Here is a 19,780-nt window from a genome sequence, read left to right as displayed (position 1 = left end):
ACAATTTCGCTAAAAGGACCATTCTTTCGCCAGACTGTTCCCCTTCTTCACCAGGTCTTAGTCGAACTCTTCCAATTTCTCCTCGAAGTCAGCTTGTTCATCTCAAATATTTACTTAAGTTCTACCAGGACATCTCACATTCTCTTGAGCGTCGAAATTACAACCAACAAATTGCTCCCTAAAAATATATTTTTAGATTGAATGGAGAAATGGACATTTTTTATAACCCTCGATGCGCTAATACTTTTACTGCTATGACGTCATGGTCATTATGACCATTTTTCCCAAGTGTCTCATCGAGACGTGTTACGCTTCAACCATCATCATTACTCCTATATTATAGTAGTAATGGATGTAAGGGCTAGGGAATGTTGTCAGATGGTGTGATTTGATCAAAATGTCTTTAAGGAGATGTTTTCTACTGCTGTAAGTAACCTTAGAAGAGATTGGGTTAGTCTGGATCTTATTAGAGCTTTTACGCAAACTAATAATTTTTGGAGTTCGTAAGTGTGCATGACATCTTAGCCAACCAAAGAGTCATGAGAACATGTGCGGATCTGTAAGGACATTTATCAGATGTGTCCGTTGAGTGAAGAAGTTAAAAGGCCTGGAGGTGTTTCTCAAGGAGATAAAGTATCTGATTTAGGATTGTTTTCACAATGGGTGAAGCCATAGTTCTTCACAGTGAGAATATGAAGTCTTTAATGTGACTTCATCTGGTGATCAAGTGGTAATCTTCATCAGGAGCATAGTTTATTCATGACAGGAGGAGTGGAGTATTTGTCTATGGATTGTTACTGCAAATGTATATTATTTTTTAAGCTTGCGTGCTATTCAAGCTTGTGGAATTTATTTATACCTATTATGAGGGTGTAATGTTAGACAACATGTTGTGACATTGAGCTACTTGATGTAGTTGTTTCTGCTCTTGAAAGGGAGTGTTTGGTTCTAGCTAAGTGAAACTAGTGGAGTGAATCTTGTGTTCACATGCTTCCTAGGAGTGAATCATATGAAGCATGTTTGTTTCTGGGAGAATTTATTTTTCTCTACAGACTTTGGTGGGATTCTATAGAGGTTTTGGTTGTTGAATGGAAGATTTCACACATGATGTCTTGTTTTTTATTTGTGCTGGCCAAAAGGAGTATTCTTATAGTCTAGTGGAAGGCATCGTGAGTATGCTTCAGAGCATATTGAAGGATTCTGAGAAATGTCTTTTGCTGATTCCTGAAGAAGTGTTGGTTGATTTTTTAGACAATGTCTGACAGGGAGTCAGGACATTGTTCAGGACATGTTTTCTCCTTGAGCCAAACAAGGAAGTATTGCGGACGGTGCTGTCAAGAGGGAGTGTGAAACGTGCATTTGACTGTGCATGCATGCTTAGTAGCATGTGTTTTTTGGGAAAAGAAGCCCATAGACACTAAAGAAATTCAAAGTTGTTTTGGTCGATGGACATTGATTTTGGTGGACTTATCTTCCTCAAATAACGCTCTCTTTGACCTAAATCATTATTACAGTCTAGGAGCATTATTTCCTAAGAAAACTGCTCGACTATTTAAAGAGGTCATCAGTGGCGGATCCAGAAATTTTTCATAATGGGGGCAAGCAAAATAATCCATAATATAATATGAAAGAATAATATTTATTTTTAAACATGATATATTTTATATTAAGATGTATGTTTATTCTTAAATATGTAATAAAAATTATAAAAACAAATGATTAAAAAAAAGAAGAATTGGATAAAGTAGGTCAACTCATATTCATTTGTTGGATTAGATGCAAGATGTTCGTCCAAAGTTCAACCGTTAATGTTAGTGTTTTTTTTTTTTGTATTTTATAAAAATATACAATTGTAAATAAGTAGTGGATATTTATAAATTAAAAATTGTCTTCAAACAAAAAATGTAAACACATTTTCAAATAAATCAAAATTAATATCATGAAATGTTTTAAAATATGAAAAATTAAAATTAACTATATACATATAAAAATATTTAGATATATTAATACATAAAATAGACAAATCAACTACATTATCATTTTTCCTTTTAAACGTGAAATATACAAGATGAGTGCTTATGTTATAGAAGATAAGTAGTAGTAATAAATAAGTTATCTCTTCTAAGTTTTTAAATTTATTTTCTTAAAAGAATTGTTTGCAATAGATAACAATTATTATTATGAGAATGGGCAAGGCATTCAAACAATTTACTATATATAATTAAATAAAAAAAATTTGGGCTTGGGGGCAAGGTATAACTTTTTTATTAAATATAATTATTCATTCAAACAATGTATTATATGAATTATGTAATTAGTTTTCCTTTGTAGGGGCTTGAGCCCCCTTACCCTTCTACATGCATCCGCCCCTGGAGGTCCTTCCTTCACTTCTTTCATGTTGTGGTTGTTGCTCTTTCATGTTCTTATGGATTTTGTTAGGGCATGGGTGAGTACATTTTGGTAGGGGTGTTCATGGGTTGGGTAAACCCAATAAACCCAGTAAAACCCACCTAAACCGATTCAAAAAAGTGGGTTGGGTCGGGTTATTGGGTGATAACGGTTTTCAAAAATGAAAACCCATTCAAATAATTGGGTTATGGGTAAACCCACACCCAACCCACAAAACCCATGGGTTATTGAGTGACTATATTTTTTCTCTTTTTTTATAATTTGACAAGTGATGACTTTGATGTTTTTAATTTTGCTTGCTTCAATTTCAACTTTTTGAACATTTTTTATTTAGTAAGTAATGATTTTAACTTATTTAGGATGCCACATTTTAATTATTTTGATGCTAATTTTAATAAATTGCAAGTATTTTATGTAATTCTAGGTTTTACTGTAATGTAACTTTGGTTCTTACAAATATATGTTTATAATAAAATTCATTATACATTTTGACATTTGATGTTTTAAAAAATAGCAGTAATATGTTAAACTATTTATTAAGAAAAAATGTAACATATCATTAATAATTATATAAGGAAAAATAATATTGGGTAACCCATTACCCAACCCAATCCAACCCACAAATTTGTGGTTTTACCCAAACCAACCTAATGATATTATGGGTGGTTATTTTTCCTCACCCAAACCAGTGTACCATATACGGGTTGGGTTATGGTTTTGGCTAAATTCAATCCAAACCGACCCATGAACACCCCTACATTTTGGGTCTGGTTATCTGAAGGATTTGGTTGTCAATTTTTGGCCAAATAGGGGGAGAGAAGTATTGTTCAGATGTTGTTAAGTTCGAGGTCTGTTTTTGCAATTGTTTTGCAAAGATGTCATACAAAATGTCCTACTCGAAGCTTGGTATTTTTGGGTGTTTTTGTGACTTGTGATCTGAGTTATGAACATTGTTGGGACATATGTTCTGAGTTATCCGGAGTAACAGTGAGATCCCCTAGGTTGGTGTTTGGATGCACCCTGGTAAGTAAATCATACCAATAATTTAAAGGGTTAAATATGTTTTTGGTCCCTATAAAATTATCAAATTTTGTTTTTAGTCCTATTAAAAAATGACGTGTTTTGGTCCCTACAAAATTATTATGTACGTAGTTTTAGTCCCTACTATTGAACTGATGTGTATTTTTTAATGATTATTTTACAGACATATTTAGAACGTCATAAAAAATTCCTCAAAAAAGGAATTCAAAATTTGATTTCTAAGTTGAGATTTGCATTACTTTTATCATTATCTTTTGAAATTTAAAAAATTTATAATTAATTGTTTTCATTTTAAAAAAATTCATAATTTAGTAAAAAAAAATTTTATAGTATTCTAAACACGTATAAAAAAATTATTCAAAAATTTAAAAGTTTAAGGATGATTAAACCGTTTTCAAAATTTTAAAAAATAGTAGGGACTAAAACTACACGTATAAAATTTTTATAAAACTAAAATATGTCAAATTTTTAATAGGGACTAAAAATCAAATTAATTGTCTATATTATCTCTTTTCCGGATCTTAAGAAAAATGATAGATCATTATGATCTTTTGATAAAAAAATAAAAAAAAAAATCAAAATTATTTTAAAATAAGATAGAAAGATTAATTTCACGAATAAACTAAAATATGTAATTTAGCCTAATTATTTATAACAATACAATAAATTTATAATTAAGTCTATCAAAAAAAATTGATTTGAAAAGTAATTAAAAATTAAGAGTTTAAAGATAGTGCACGTGTAAACTAACTTTACACATACAATCAATCAAAATCCTTAAACTTTTTGTGTCATATTAGTTTCTTTAAAATTAAAATTATGTTTTAATTAGATATACCGTAAAACATATCTCTTTTCCTCAAAAATCAAATATTTTTTTATCAAATTCATATCTTTTAATCAAATTGATATCAAATTTATTTTGCATAATGAATTGCCTTTTAAGTTTTCTCATTAAAAAAAACCAAACCTATTAGTACCGCAGAAACAACTGCACGGCAAGGATAGATGGCGGAGAAAAGCGTTCATCTTCCTCAAGATCTGATAATTGAAATTCTGTTGAGATTGCCAGTGAAGAATGTATTATGTTGCAAGTGCGTAAGTAAGTCGTGGCTTTCTCTCATCTCTAATCCCGATTTTGCAACTTCACATTTTCAATTCAACTTGCTGCCTCACCCACAAATAAACTTGCCTGTTTAGGAAAATATTCTGAAATCCTATTAATTGATTTTAATGCATCGCTTAACAATGAGTCATCATATGCTTCCCCAAGCCACGATTTTCTGCCCCCGGAATCACCTCTTCAAATTGGTTCTATTCATTGGATGGTTTGTAATTACAAGTTATCAACGGACGTTTATTGTGACGTTATTATTGCCTTTGATTTGAAGGAAAGCAGAATGTCAGAGATGGCACTGCCATATTGTTTTAATTATAAAGATTATCCTAGCAACCACAATTTGCTGGTACTTGGCGGACTTATTAGTGCATCGACTGTGGGCATGCATACGGTTAAGATATGGGTGATGAAAGAATATGCAGTGTATTCATCTTGGACTAAGATTCTTGAATTTTTTGTTGATCCTGCTTTGCACAATTCTTTATCCATAGTATGCTTTACAAATCGTGGTGATATAATTGGAAGAGATGATGAAGGTGGATTGATGAAGTTTAATGACAAAGGACATCTTCTGGAGCACTACTCGAGTCCTAAGGGCATCGACCCAAGAGGATTCCAAATGGCGGTGTATACAGAGTCTCTGTTTTCATTCCCTTGTGGCATTCAGCAGGTCTAAGAAGCAATCAATTGCTTTGATGCTGGTAACTCATCCTCTCTGCCTCAAAAGCAGTTAAGTGGAATTGATTCTAATGAATATATATCAGGAAAACTTCAGTTTATTATGTTAATGTAGTTCATTCTATAACTCTTTCATCCACATGCTGAACTGAAATGCTTAGGGTGATTTTCCATCATTTTCTGATTCATTGACGAAGGTGATTTGATGTAGAGGAGTTTTGTTTCTTATTTTAATGCTTCTAACTCAACCTTGTTCTCAACTGAATTAATGTAATGAAAACTAGTATCTATTAGTTGATAAATTTATCGAACGGCTGAAAGTTCACAGAAGAAGATGATGGAGAGGATGCATGGTCCTGGTATTGCATGGACTAATTGCTCATTTTGCTTTCAAATATACTTTGTATTGACGAGCTTCCATCCTGCACACTCTTCGGTTTCTCAACACTACAATTTTTATCATTTATTGTAGTGTTTATTTTCGTTCTTTTTACTTATGAGAGAATATTCATTTTAATTTTGAATTTTTTTGGGAAGATTTAATTTTGTCTCGGATTCAATTAAAAGTAGTAACTTAATCCAGACATGAACTACTCTTTAGAAATCATAATTAGGACTCTAACATCGATTAAAAGGGTGCAATTTGATATTACATCATGAAAAAAACTACATAATTTATTCTTTAACAGTCTTAAAATGTGGAGTTGGACTTAACTCAACCTTACTAAATCGACTTATAGAATAAAAATTGTCTCAACTTAAACACACATGTTCAGGCTATATATAATTCGATATAAGACTCTTAACAAATAGAATCACTCACAATATATTTTTCAGACGCCGCTTTAGTACGATATCCAAGTTTACTAGACATTAATCAAATAAGGATTCAAAATTGAAAAGTTGTTCATGAAGACATCGAGGAAGTTTTTAACTAAGTTAGAAAAGATAGCATTGTTGAAAGGTTGCATGTGCAGGACATAATCCAAATGACATAAGTCTATAAATTAAATTTACAAGTCTATTCATGATCCTCGAGATTGACAAATATTTGATTATAACTTGACTAACTATGCAAAAATGGAGGAACACATGCATCTGCCTCTAGAACTGATAATGGAAATTTTATTGAGTTCGCTGGTGAAGGCTCTATTATTACGTTTCAGGTGCGTCTGTAAATTATGGCTTTCTCTTATCTATAATCCTAATTTTGCAACTTTTCATTTTCAACTTGCCACGTCAGCCACACACAGAATTCTCTTCTTAGAACCTTGTTCTCATTTTGTTGCTCCCGAAACCCTAACCAAAGATTTTGATGCAGTGCTTGATGATGATTCATGGTTTTCTTCACGATACTTTGATTTTTTGCGTCATTCTTATCCTGAATTTAGAGGTTCGTGTAGAGGGTTTATGTTTTTAAATTGTGGCTCTCATTTATACCTATAAAATTCATCCACCGGTATCCACAAACAATTACCTGCATCTCATATAAATAGTGTCTATAACCATAATCTATTCAAACTTCTATTTGGTGTTTGGATACGATCAGTCAAAGGATGATTACTTTGTACTTTTAGGTATCTATGAAGATATTGAAAACCAACCGCTAACTAGTTCGATTTCCTTAATGATTTTCTTGATGAAAGCCAACGAGTGGAAACAGATTGAAGTTGGTTCTCATTTGCCTTATATGACGACTCTTGATGTAGTCCCATGGAAAAAGTGTCAATGGAGGTACAATGGTATGAGGCATCCTTTACCTACCTCACATAGTACGTAATACATCTAGTATGTCTTCATTGCTCAACTTACCTAATTCTAGTCTTCAACCTAAAATATCTACTAGAATTAAACCTCCATTTTTGCAAAACTACCATTGCAACTTCATTGAGAATGCAGTTCGATCTCCTAATTCAATTGACATTACAGCTTCTTTTCAAAGTAAGTATCCTTTATCCTCTTTCATATCTTATAAAAGAATTTCTACTGCACGTACACAACACATTCTTAATATGTCATCCATTTATGATCCTAACACTTATAAAGAAGCTATTTGTCATGAAAATTGTAGTAATGCCACTTAATATGATCTGACTTCAATAATGAAGACCAACACATGGAAGTTAGTCCGTTTGCTTAATCACAAGAAAATAATTGGATGTAGGTGGATGTTCAAACTCAATCTACATGTTAATGGCTCTATAGATAGGTACAAGGCACTGTTGATAGCGAAGGGTTTCACACAAACTGAAGGCCTAGAATATTGGGACTCCTTTAGTCCAGTTGTCAAAATGACAACATTCAGAGTTTTCATGGTCATTGCAGCGGCTCAGAACTGGCCATTGTTCCATCTTGCTGTCAATACAACATTCTTGATGTCAATACAACATTCTTGCATGATGATGATCTAAGCTTCAAAGACCCCTTTATAGCTTGAAACTGGCAAGCAGGTTATGAAACACAAAACTCATTTACACTCAGGATACATTCATTCAAAATCTAACTATATATTCATTGTATACTAAGTCTTTTTCCTTGGGGGGACTGATGTTAATGAGATTACCAACATTAAGACCCTCTTAAATGACAAATTTAACACCAAGGATCTAAGAGTAGGGATGGCAATGGGTAGGGTCGGGGTATAGTACTATAGTATCCGTCCGATTTGAATCCTCGTACCCGAGCCCATGCCTAAGTATCCATATCGGTACCCGTTTACCCGCACTTCTAATAATAAATTATCAAGCAATTGTAATTTATCATGTCATTTTAAATTTTTTACAACAGTTAAAAAAAGTTCAAGAATGTTAGTGTATAGTTAAGAAATAAACAAAGACTTTTATTAAAATACGTACAAGTTTAATAGTGTTGTATTGAATAAAATTGATAAGAAACATTTGCATATAATAATAAAGTAAAAATATATATTGTGCCCATATCCATTTATTTTTTTGGGTAATTGTCTGTGCCCATACTCGTATCCATTCTGCAGGTTTTTACCCTACCTATTGTGGGTGATTTTTTAGGGTGCCCGTTGAGGATGTGTACAATTGCCATCCCTTTCTAGGAGTGCTTAAATACTTTCTAGGTTATGAAGGAAGCAAATCAAAAGAAGGTATCACATTATGCCAAAGAAAATACACATTAAACCTCTTGCAAGACACAAACTTGAGTGAAGTTAAACCTTGCAATACTCCCATGCCCCTCACTTACTGTTACGCAAAGATTCTAGTCACTCTCTTTCTGATCCAACTGCATACAGGAGGTTAATTGGGAGACTTCGGTAATTAATACACTCCAGTGTCCAGACCAGAGATTTCTTATGCTGCAAATAAGTTTAGTCGGTTTCTAAGTACACCAACTGATGAACACATGCTAGCAGTTCTACATGTTCTGAAATACCTCAAAGCCAAAGGTAGTCCTGGTAATGGCATTGTTTTTTAGATCAGCATCAACACTAACACTCAAAGATTTTTATGATTCTGATTGGGGAGCATGTTCAGACACTAGAAGATCTATGATAGGTTTTTGTTTCTTCCTTGAGAACTCTTTGATTAGTTGGAAAAGCAAGAAACAAACAGTAGTATTTAGATCATCATCTGAGGCTGAATATAGAGCATTAGCCCAAGCCACATGTGAGGGACAATGAATTCTATATTTGTTGTAGGATTTTCACATCAAACACTCTTCTCCAAATGATTAATATTTATTTTAGGGCAAATAAAATCTGAAATGTACAGTCTGTTTCTCTTTACTATATACAGATTAAAGAGTAAAAGAACATGCTATCATTGCTATGTCAATTTCTGTCTTGATGCAGCCAAATTTTGAACTGATATATACAAATTAAGGAGTTAAAAAATGAGTAATTTATTTTTAGCCATTTCTCGGATACACTTCCATCCATAAACTGAAAATGAAGCACAAAGTATAATAAACTAATAATCTAGCATTTTAGTAGGAAGTAGACTCCATTTGAGAGGATAGTGAAAAACTTTCCACTGTGGACTCCTGAGATATGACATTAGTTGAATGCTCAAATAATTGTCCATCACTTGGTTTCTTATGATCATCTTTGATATATAAAAAACTTTGCACCTTTCTCAGTGCTTCTAATTCTGCTGAAACCTCTTTCATTGTTGGTCTTTTCTTACCATTAAGTCTCAAACACCTCATTGCAAGATTTGCAATAGCAAGAATGTCATCTTTTCTTGCTTCCTTAAGCACTGTGTTGTCTACAACATGAGAAACTTGGTTGTCTTTCATAGCAGAAAGGAAACGTGCAGTCATATTTTGTCCTTCATCTTCATCATTGAATGTAATTGGCTTTCTACCGGTTATAATCTCTACAAGAATAACACCGAAACTATATACATCACTCTTATCTGTAAATTGACTGGACTGGAAATATTCAGGGTCCATGTAGCCAAAAGTGCCTCCTACAGCTGTGGTTAAGTGAGTCTTATCTAATGGTATTGATCTTGATGTTCCAAAATCAGACACTTTGGCACTATAGTTACTGTCTAGAAGTATGTTGGTTGGTTTGAGGTCTCTGTGGAAGATTGGAATAGAAGCTGAAAAATGCATATATGCCACTGCTCCAGCAACTTCACATGCAATTCGAAGGCGAATTTCCCACGAAAGGGGTGATTCATTGTCTCTCATATGTATATGTTGAGAAAGATTTCCGTTATTAATATATTCATAGACAAGTATTGGAGTTTCTGTCTCAAGACAACATCCTAAGAGTTTAACAATGTTTCTGTGGTTGATTTGAGATAAGATGACCACTTCATTAACAAAAGCTTCTACTTGGTTCCTGTCAAGCTGTTTCGACTTTTTAACTGCTACTATGGTTCCATCTGGTAACATTCCTTTGTACACCGTGCCATAGCCACCCTGACCGAGAAATCTACTCTGGTTGTAGTTATCGGTTGCTCTTTGAAGCTCTTCTCCTGTGAAAAGCTTTGCCATTTCTCCATTTCCATAAGATGATAACTTCTCTTGTAACAGGTAACCACCATTTTGTCTGAATAGCTTTTCCTTACGAATAGTCGCTCTTCTTTTCTGTATATATTGATATAACTTGTAACCCAAAAGAAACAAAACCAGAAAGGCCGCACCAATTCCAACCCCTGAGAATACACAAAGAAAAAACATTGCTAAAAAATCTTTACAGAATTATTTTTGATTTGCAAATGGTTTATACAAAAGTACCTAATGCAGCAATCAATTTGGCTGGAAACTTTTGCCCATGAGAATCGTTACAGGTTCCGTCCTCAAACCTTCCTTGAGAGCAAGTACAATAGAAACTATCAGGATCCTCTTTGCAACTCTTGCCTCTAAGAGGAACTAATATAGGTGACAAGGCAAAGAGGATCACCCTTCTGTTTTTATTTGGTGCCACTTGCAATTCATTTGCTTCTAGTATACTTTGTTCATCAACACCATAAGCCTTAGCTATAGAGTCAACAGTTTCGCCATAGTTCACTGTGTAAACCAGCAAAGAGGTGATCCCTTTTGCCATCTGTTTTGTTGTAGGACAAGCACAAAGCAATGGAATTGTGAGCTGAGCACCAATTGTAATGTTTACAGAAGCATAGTAATTCTGACCCCTTAAAGCCTGACATGTTGTGAGGCTTTGGTAAGTTTTATTTACCAATTGAAAGTAGGTATCACCTTTTTTGACAGTGTAAAGGGTGTTATGCTGATAGATATTTCCAGAACATGAACACAAAATAGGGACAATGATTGTTTTATTCGAAGGAAGCTTGGTATCTCTTGAGATATTGTTAATTGAAGCTATGGTTGATGCTTCAGAACTAAGAAGGTTGGCAATAGTTATAGGATTGTCATAAGGGGGTTTGGACCTGAAAACTAAGAATGAATTGCATGATGACATTTGAGGGCCATTGCATAGGTATCCTTTTGGTGCTGAAGGATTGTCTGAGCAATCAGTGACAGTTGTGTTAAGGTATAATTGTTGACAGTTGACTGAATCAGGAAACATAAATAAGAGAAGGAATGTTGTCGAGAGAATGTAATGGTAAGGAAACTCCATGAGTTAGATGAGTTGCACTTCAATTTTCAGGTGTAGTTTAAGATCCAAGGCATTGATTCATTACCCTATGTTTTTCTTTAATTGTGATTTGTATGAGTCAAAGTTGCAACAAATTGAAAATGTTAGTAAAGTCATTATTGTTCCCTCTAAAAGTCAAGAGCGTGACACATTCCGTTGCAGAATTTTCTTGTTCCCGCCAAACTACATACTGCTTCGGCTTCGGCAGCTGGTGCGTGGCAGGGGAAGTCATATTAGCAAAAGCCACGTTTGAGCTGCTTTGCTAAGATAATATGGATAATACATAACGTGCTTAATTATTTTATTTCATACTTATCTTCATGATGTGACGTAAGTAAATATTCTAAGAGCGGAATTTCTAAGTTTATTGTCACAAATGTAGTTATCTAGTTTTTTAGGAAGATGTCATTATCTAGCTAATACTATATTAAGAGAAAATTATACCAATTTACGATGTTTGAGTTACGTTACGCATTCAAATTCTCTGGCTGATATATAGTATGGACGGGACGGGACTATAGTGTCAAGTGTATATTTGAGGTTAAATCTGGAAGAGAATAAAACAGTCATTTTTAGAATATCACATCAATATCCAATTGAATGGAAAACATTTGCTTCTCGTCCTTATCATACTAGCACCACTAAAGTTTCCCAAAACCCCCACTGTTATCCATTTCTTCCCCTCTAACCCTACCAAAACCACAAAATTGACAACCACACATACATATACATCGTCTAAACCCAACAGAAATGCAACAAAGAAAATCCATAGGCTCTTGCTTCAATTGCGATCAAGGTAGTCAAGCACGGAATTTTAAGTATGATCGGATGGTCTGTAAAAGATTGTAAAAGTAGGATTGTAGCACGACAGTTAAGATCTTACCAAAAGGCAAAAATGGTAAATTCACATCAATCCCTAATTTAATTAATAATTCATAACCATCAATCCCTTATTTAATAAGCTCAAAAGATCAAGTTCAAAATAAGTAGTTCAAAAGATCAAATTCAAAATAAGTAGCTCAAAACACATAAATATAACAAATGAGTAGTGTAATCATCTAAGATGTTATGCATTCCTATATCATGATAGTCATATAACAAATAAGTAGGAAAAAAATGCAAATAATCAACTTTAAAAAAAAAATTTACCCAAAAAACCAAGTTTTGGGGGAGATTACCTGGGTAACCAGGTTTGGGAAGTGCCCTACACATAGGACCCACCTCCCATGGCGCCATAGTATAAAAAGATGCTGCAGTCGTTTTGCGTTTTTAATTTTAGGGTTAGGAAAGACAGAACTTAAGTAAGACAAAAAAATCAGGTTCACTTAAAAAATCCGACCCGATAAGAAATCCCAACAAAACAGGCCCAACACTATGGTTCTTAGATCTTACTTAAAAGATATCGATCTTGACTACAAAAGCAAACGAAAAAGATTTCTGCAAGATCTTAGCACTAAAAGGCAATAAAAGATCGTAAGATGTTACGATCCTACGACCTATATCTCGATCTTGACTACCTTGATTGCGATGATTCCGATGAACCTTTTCACCCTAGTCACTACTACAAAACAAAACCCTTCTTGCTTTTACTCACAAATGAAGAAAATCCACCTCCAACCCAAAAAATTTATCCCTATCACCCGAGCTGAATGCTATGATTTACGTGAACACACTATGTCTTTTTTTCAACTGAAACTACATAAACAGAACCTGAAACAACCCCAGGCTCCAGTCAACTTATATTACAAGCAGCCACAGACCAATCATCCCCACACACCATTCACTTCACTGCCTCCATTCATGACCACACTCTCACTGTCCTAATAAACTCAGGAAGCTCCCACAATATCATCCAACATCACATTGCAACATTTCTACTCTTACCTAATCAAAACTTTCCATCATTCCCTATCATGGTTGGACTTCCTTCTTGAGCTGATAGCAGTCTTCTGTGTAATGTCTTTTTACCATGTAGAACCGGCATCATCTTCCTGATTTAGAATCTATTATCTTCGTCTTAGGGGCAGGCGGTGTAGGGATGTTGTGCAAGTGGAATAGCTCGCGCCAGATTTGCTAATGGCGCGTGTTTAGAGGTGTGAAGTTCTATGTCTCGCCTTACCTATCCTATTGAACGCAAACCAGGGCCGGCCCAATCAAAGCAGAGGCCCCGTTCTAATTTTAAAAATATGCACAAATTTAAAATATAAATAGAATTATAATAATTAAAAAAGACACATAAAAAATAAAATTATGTATTAATCAATAATATATTTAATTATAATTATTTTAAATTTTGATCTATCTCAATTTTTTTATGTATTAAAATTTTATCATAGTATTTTTTTTTATTTATTGGATTTTTATTATAATATTTTATTTATTTTGATTAATATTTATAAAAGAAATTGGACCTTTCAAAATTTTGGGGCCTCCCAAAATTTGGGGCCCTGTGCTGTAGCACTTCCTGCACATGCAAAGGGCCGGCCCTGCGGGTGAGCTATAGTTGCTCTTCCTCTGATGGTGTGAGCTATCGGCATTGAGAACGCGCTCCTTGACGTCACATGCCTACTTCTCAGCGTTGTTTTTAGGGGTGTTCGCGGGCCGGGTTGGTTCGGTTTTGGGATAATACGATACCAAAGTTGATTAATATTATATGTATTTGTTTGGAGTGGATTTGTAAATTTTTACGATAAAGCCCAAATCAAACCAAACCGAGAAATAATTGGTTGGATTGGATTGGATTGGATTGATCGGGTAGATAAAAAATGCAAAAATATTTGAAAAAATAAATTATTTACGGAAATTATTATTTCATGATAATATAAAAAAATAGTATTAATAGTGTTTAATCGTAAATATTAGACTAGCAATTTTTCTCTAATAAATTCAAAAATATCTAACAAGAAAATATTTAACGTAAAAGCTTTTGAATCTATAGCTAATCACTTGAGTTAGTATGATAATGAATGTGTTGCATATCATTTACCACAATACACTAACAATTTTCTAAGAGTTTAATTTATATGTACTGACAGTGTAAAATTATTTTACACTGTCATCCAATAAAAAACTACCAAAGTGCCTTGTCATTAAAAGAATTTTTTAATTAAAGTGTGATTTATTCTGATACAAGGTTGTGATTGGTTGACAGTGTAAAATTATTTTACACTGTCAGTCTATGAACCTTTTTCTCATTTTCTAATAGCAAATTAAAATATAATAATTTGTCCGCATATGACATTTCACTTTTTTCTTCTTGAAGTTTAACACTTGGTAGTAATTATGATAATTAATTATAGTTGATTTGGGTTGGGTTTGCAGGTAGAAAATTGAAAATCTGATACCCGAACCAATTGTCATTAGATTTCATTGGTTTGGTTCGGTTCTTACCCAAATTGAAAAAATGTCCAACCCAAACACTATGGGTTGGTTCGGATTCCGGTTTGGTTCGGATCTACCCAAACCAATAAACACCCCTAGTTGTTTTCCTCGCTTGTTATGTAGCACATGGCTCTGGCTCTGATGACCAGTTATGTCAATGGCAACGTTGGCTTCTAGGCGAGGAACTCGTTGGAGTATCCCAACTTAATTCCATTTTAAAATATCCCCATAAACATTTCTTAGTTTGGTGGGACAATCCTGGTGGCTTCGTTGAATGAGCGAGATAGTCTCTCAATGACTCTGATGGACTGTGACATATATTAAACAGGCTGGTTGACATCAAGTCGAAGACATCAAGAAATCACTCATTTTTCATGTAGAGATTATAGTAACTTTCAGATTGAAGAATGACATAATATATCACATATCCAACACATATGTAATATTCTCACAACACTTCAATCTAATATAATTATTATTTTTAACATTTATATTTATATTATATAAACTCATATTCATTAAAGTTAAATGTATTACTAGTCTAATTTTAATTTAACATATATATTTTCTTTTAATATCTATCATATAAGAAAACTAACTCTACTTTTTATATATTCATCCACGTTGGATTCCAAAACTATGTCACCTGTATTCCAATTTCTATCATTCATTCCAATTTGTTATTTGGACCCCACCTTCTTATTTCCCATCATCATTCATTCCAATTTGTTATTTGGACTCCACCTTCCTATTTCCTATCATCCATAAAGTCATTTGATTAAATGGGAAGTTTCATAATATATTAACGTTTCATAATAAAATTTCACGTAATCTCCCATTTATTTTCCAAATATTCCATTTTCCCATTTTTCTAATTATTTTTATTTCATTTATTTAATCAGGAAAACTTTTCACGGTTTTCATTCACAAACGTATCTTTATTGTGAATTAGCAGTTACAGGATTAAAGGGATTGAAATTATTTCTCATTAATGTTTCAACCTCTATATACCCAATTGAAAACCGTTTTAGTACCCATTAATCTTTAGTGCCAGTCTAATATTTATAACCCTCCATACGATTCAATATTTGTATCATCTTCTTGGCACAAAATACTCAAACATGGCTAGAGCTGTGGAGAAAATTAGCAACATCAATCTATAACTATGGAAGGTGGCTGTCAGGGTGCATCATAGATGGATTACGCTTTATTCCAGCGATGATAAGGGGTGGAAATTTTTTTACAGCGTTTCTTTTCATTTTCGTTTTAGTTCTTCTGTTAAAGATTGTTAAAGATTTTTTTAGGGGTTTTCATTCCACTTTATTGTTCAGATCTGTATTTTTTGTTATTTTGTTTTGTGAATTTCATATCTCTAGTATTTTCTATATTAATCATGGATATGTTATTTGCGTGATGTATGGTGCCTCTTATTTCATGTTTCATTGCATGAGTCATGTTTCTTTGGCAAAAGCAGTGAGATCTTTGGCAAACTTTTACTCAAGGGCGATGCCATCCACTACCATTGCTGGAAGAAGTGGAAGAAGTGAAGTCTCAAATTTTGATTATCTTAATACTGAAGATTCTTTGTAGAAAATCTTTCTGAATGCATTATAGAAACAATTTACTCATACCCTTGAAAATCATATAAGAAGGGAGTAGCAAAATCTTTTGAAACAAAAGAAACCGATAATAATTGTGTTTTTTTTCTATTGTTTTTGTCATGTAAAATATATTTATCGAATTTTGTTTGATGATTAATGTTTTTTTTTATGTTTGACCTTAGATGTTTGTACATATGGAGTGTTATAGACTAGCACTTCCACAACCTCATACAATTTTTAACTTCTTATTAATAATAGTCCAAGCAGTGACGTGGTTATGTAAATTTGCACGTGGTTATGTAAATTATTTTTGAACTAATTGGTCTATTATTGCAAAATAACCTTTGTAAATTTGCACATGTAAATTGTTTGTGAACTAATTGGTCTATTATTGCAAAATAACCTTTAATTTTTTATATTTTAAGTGTAAATATTAATAAATAAATCTCATTTATTGATTGATTTTATGTTGATTGTATGTTTGAATACCTTTAATTTTTTATATTTTAAGTTTAAATATTAATAAATAAATCTCATTCATTGATCATATGTTTGAGTGATATTTATATTAAATAATTATTTTTTTTTAAAAGTAGAATATATAAAATGAAAGAAAATAATTATTGCAATTTTTAACTGCTTATGAAAATTGTTTGTGAACTAATTGGTCTATTATTGCAAAATAATCTTTAATTTCTTGTATTTTAAGTACAAATATTAATAAATAAATCTCATTCATTGATTGTATGTTTAATCGATATTTATATTAAATCTTAATAATTATCGAAATTGTAGATATTATAATATGTAAATAACATAATATTTTATAATTCATGGAACTAAAGAATATTTTAGTTAAGTCAAATTAAGAAATTAAGCTTCCAAGAGTAAGTTATCAAAACTTACTCCTCATCATGACTATTGATTATTTTCAATTTAATGGTTAAAATGAATAAGTAATTAAATGTGGAGAGAGAAGAATAATACTCATTAACTTTAACCATTAGATGGAGAAGAATCAATGTCAGATGAGGGGTAAGTCTCTAACTTACTCTTGGAGTATATATATATATATATATATATATATATATATATATATATATATATATATATATATATATATATATATATATATATATATATATATATATATATATATATATAAAATAAAATTTATAAAGTTAGTTTTATAAAATATTATTGATATTTATTTGTTGTAAGGTCGAACAAAACAAAAAAAAATAAAGATACAATATAATAAAATATTACAAATTAAAAATGTCTACATAATTTTGAAATGTATAAGAAAATATAATTAAAGAATAAAGAAAAAAAATAGTATATTTGTTTAGATAAATAAAGAGTTCAAAAATGAAAAGACATAAATCATTTACATATAAAAAAATTAAATAGCATCATTATCTTTATGAATCATTGATTGATTGCAACTTTTAATTTATGATTTAATGTGATTACAACTTTTGATTTCTTATTTTGAAATTTGAATTTAATATAACTCTTTTTAATAATTTTTAATTTTGTATACTTTTCACATTGGTGAAGAAATACTGTGTAATAAGTGGTATACTATTACAACTTACAAGATTATGTATATAAAAAAAATATACATAAAATATTATACCACCAAAGATTTTTATTTAATTATATATATATATATATATATATATATATATATATATATATATATATATATATATATATATATATATATATATATATATATATATATATATATATATATTACAGCTATCAAAGAGTTTTTCAATTCTATTGAAGTTTAAAAGTAAACTTATGTTAGTAATATAGAAATCAATGAGACAAATATTTATAAGTAAAAAAAATACTAGACAAACATACATAAGTAATATATGAGTTAAATAACATTATAATCATATGTTAATATACACAATTCATAATTATTTTATGATCACCAAAACAAAAATATTATATATATATATATATATATATATATATATATATATATATATATATATATATATATATATATATATATATATATATATATATATTCATTTTACTAATTATGTGAATTTTATAATAACTACTTTATAAATTAAATCGATTACATCAACTTAAATGCAAATAATAATATAATGAACACATCAGTACTCATACAAAACACACGTGTATTCATATCAAAATTTGTGCGAACTGATGGATAACAAACCAGTACCGCACCAATACCCGTACAAACACACGAGGATATATTTTTTTATTTATATTTTTATTACATTTTGAAAACAAAAGTGTACGTACCACACTGGTACCCGTGCCAACGCACGGGTAACACATCAGCACTGTCTGAATGCACGGGTAGCCATACCAGAATTCGTGTGAACCCACATGTTATTTTATTTTTTTTACAATTAAAGAAAATAAAAGTAAATATATTTATAATAGTTTATGAATCCAAGTATGGGAAAATGGGTTAGTTTTTAATTATTTATGTTACTAATAGCTCATGCAATTGTTTCCCATAAAGTTAATGATAAAATATTGAATATTAACGAGAATATGAAGTTATTGCTCATATTATTGAATATTAACGGGAACATAAAATTATTAATTAAAATATTGAATATTAACAGGAACATGAAGTTATTAATCAAACTATTGAATATTGACCGAAACATGAAGTTACTAATCAAAATATTGAATATTAATGGAAACATGAAATTACTGATCAAAATATTAAATATTAACGGAAATATTAAATTACTGATCAAAATATTGAATATTAACGGGAACATGAAGTTAGTGATCAAAATATTGAATATTAACGTGAACATGAAGTTACTAATCAAAATATTTAATAATAACGAGAACATAAAATTACTGATCAAAATATTGAATATATATATATATATATATATATATATATATATATATATATATATATATATATATATATATTATAAATATTATTTTTGTTTTGGAATTATTGTAAAAAAATATTTAAACCAATAGTAAAGTTTTTCTATTATTATTAAATATTTTTGTCAGTAACTTTATGTTCTTGTTATTCTTCAATATTTTGATCAGTAATTTTATGTATAATCAAAATATTTAATAATAACGAGAATATAAAATTACTGATCAAAATATTGAAGAATAACAAGAACATAAAGTTACTGATGAAAATATTTAATAATAATTGAAGAACTTTACTATTGATTTAAATATTTTTGTACAATAACTCCAAAACAAAAATAATATTTATACATATATATATATATATATATATATATATATATATATATATATATATATATATATATATATATATATATATATATATATTATTGATTCAAATATTTTTATATAGTGAGAGAATTATAAACACCGATTTATTATCTATTTTAAAAAGATTATTTTATTTTTATTATATATTGAAAACCAATATATGGATCAATCCTTCTTCCTGTCTTC

The 19,780-nt window shown here is 30.9% G+C and overlaps 2 protein-coding genes across 2 annotated transcripts; one reads left to right on the top strand and one right to left on the bottom strand.

Moving 5' to 3' along the window:
* Positions 1 to 4,420: 4,420 nt before the first annotated feature.
* On the top strand, positions 4,421 to 5,367 carry LOC131612155 (uncharacterized). The gene is made up of 2 exons (XM_058883967.1): positions 4,421 to 4,552; positions 4,651 to 5,367. Exons 1-2 carry the CDS (start codon positions 4,459 to 4,461, stop codon positions 5,244 to 5,246), a joined length of 690 nt encoding a protein of 229 aa, XP_058739950.1. The 5' UTR covers positions 4,421 to 4,458; the 3' UTR covers positions 5,247 to 5,367.
* A 3,383-nt stretch (positions 5,368 to 8,750) lies between these two features.
* Positions 8,751 to 11,324, bottom strand: LOC131609667 (wall-associated receptor kinase-like 2). The gene is made up of 2 exons (XM_058881440.1): positions 10,466 to 11,324; positions 8,751 to 10,383 (listed from the first exon to the last, which is right to left on the bottom strand). The coding sequence occupies exons 1-2, from the start codon at positions 11,307 to 11,309 to the stop codon at positions 9,203 to 9,205; spliced, it is 2,025 nt and encodes a 674-aa protein (XP_058737423.1). The 5' UTR covers positions 11,310 to 11,324; the 3' UTR covers positions 8,751 to 9,202.
* Positions 11,325 to 19,780: the final 8,456 nt, after the last annotated feature.

Source organism: Vicia villosa, linkage group LG6 (genome assembly GCF_029867415.1).
Source record: "Vicia villosa cultivar HV-30 ecotype Madison, WI linkage group LG6, Vvil1.0, whole genome shotgun sequence".
Lineage (NCBI taxonomy): Eukaryota > Viridiplantae > Streptophyta > Magnoliopsida > Fabales > Fabaceae > Vicia > Vicia villosa.
Note: the sequence above shows the minus strand (reverse complement) of the source record. Positions and strands in the feature narration are given on the sequence as shown.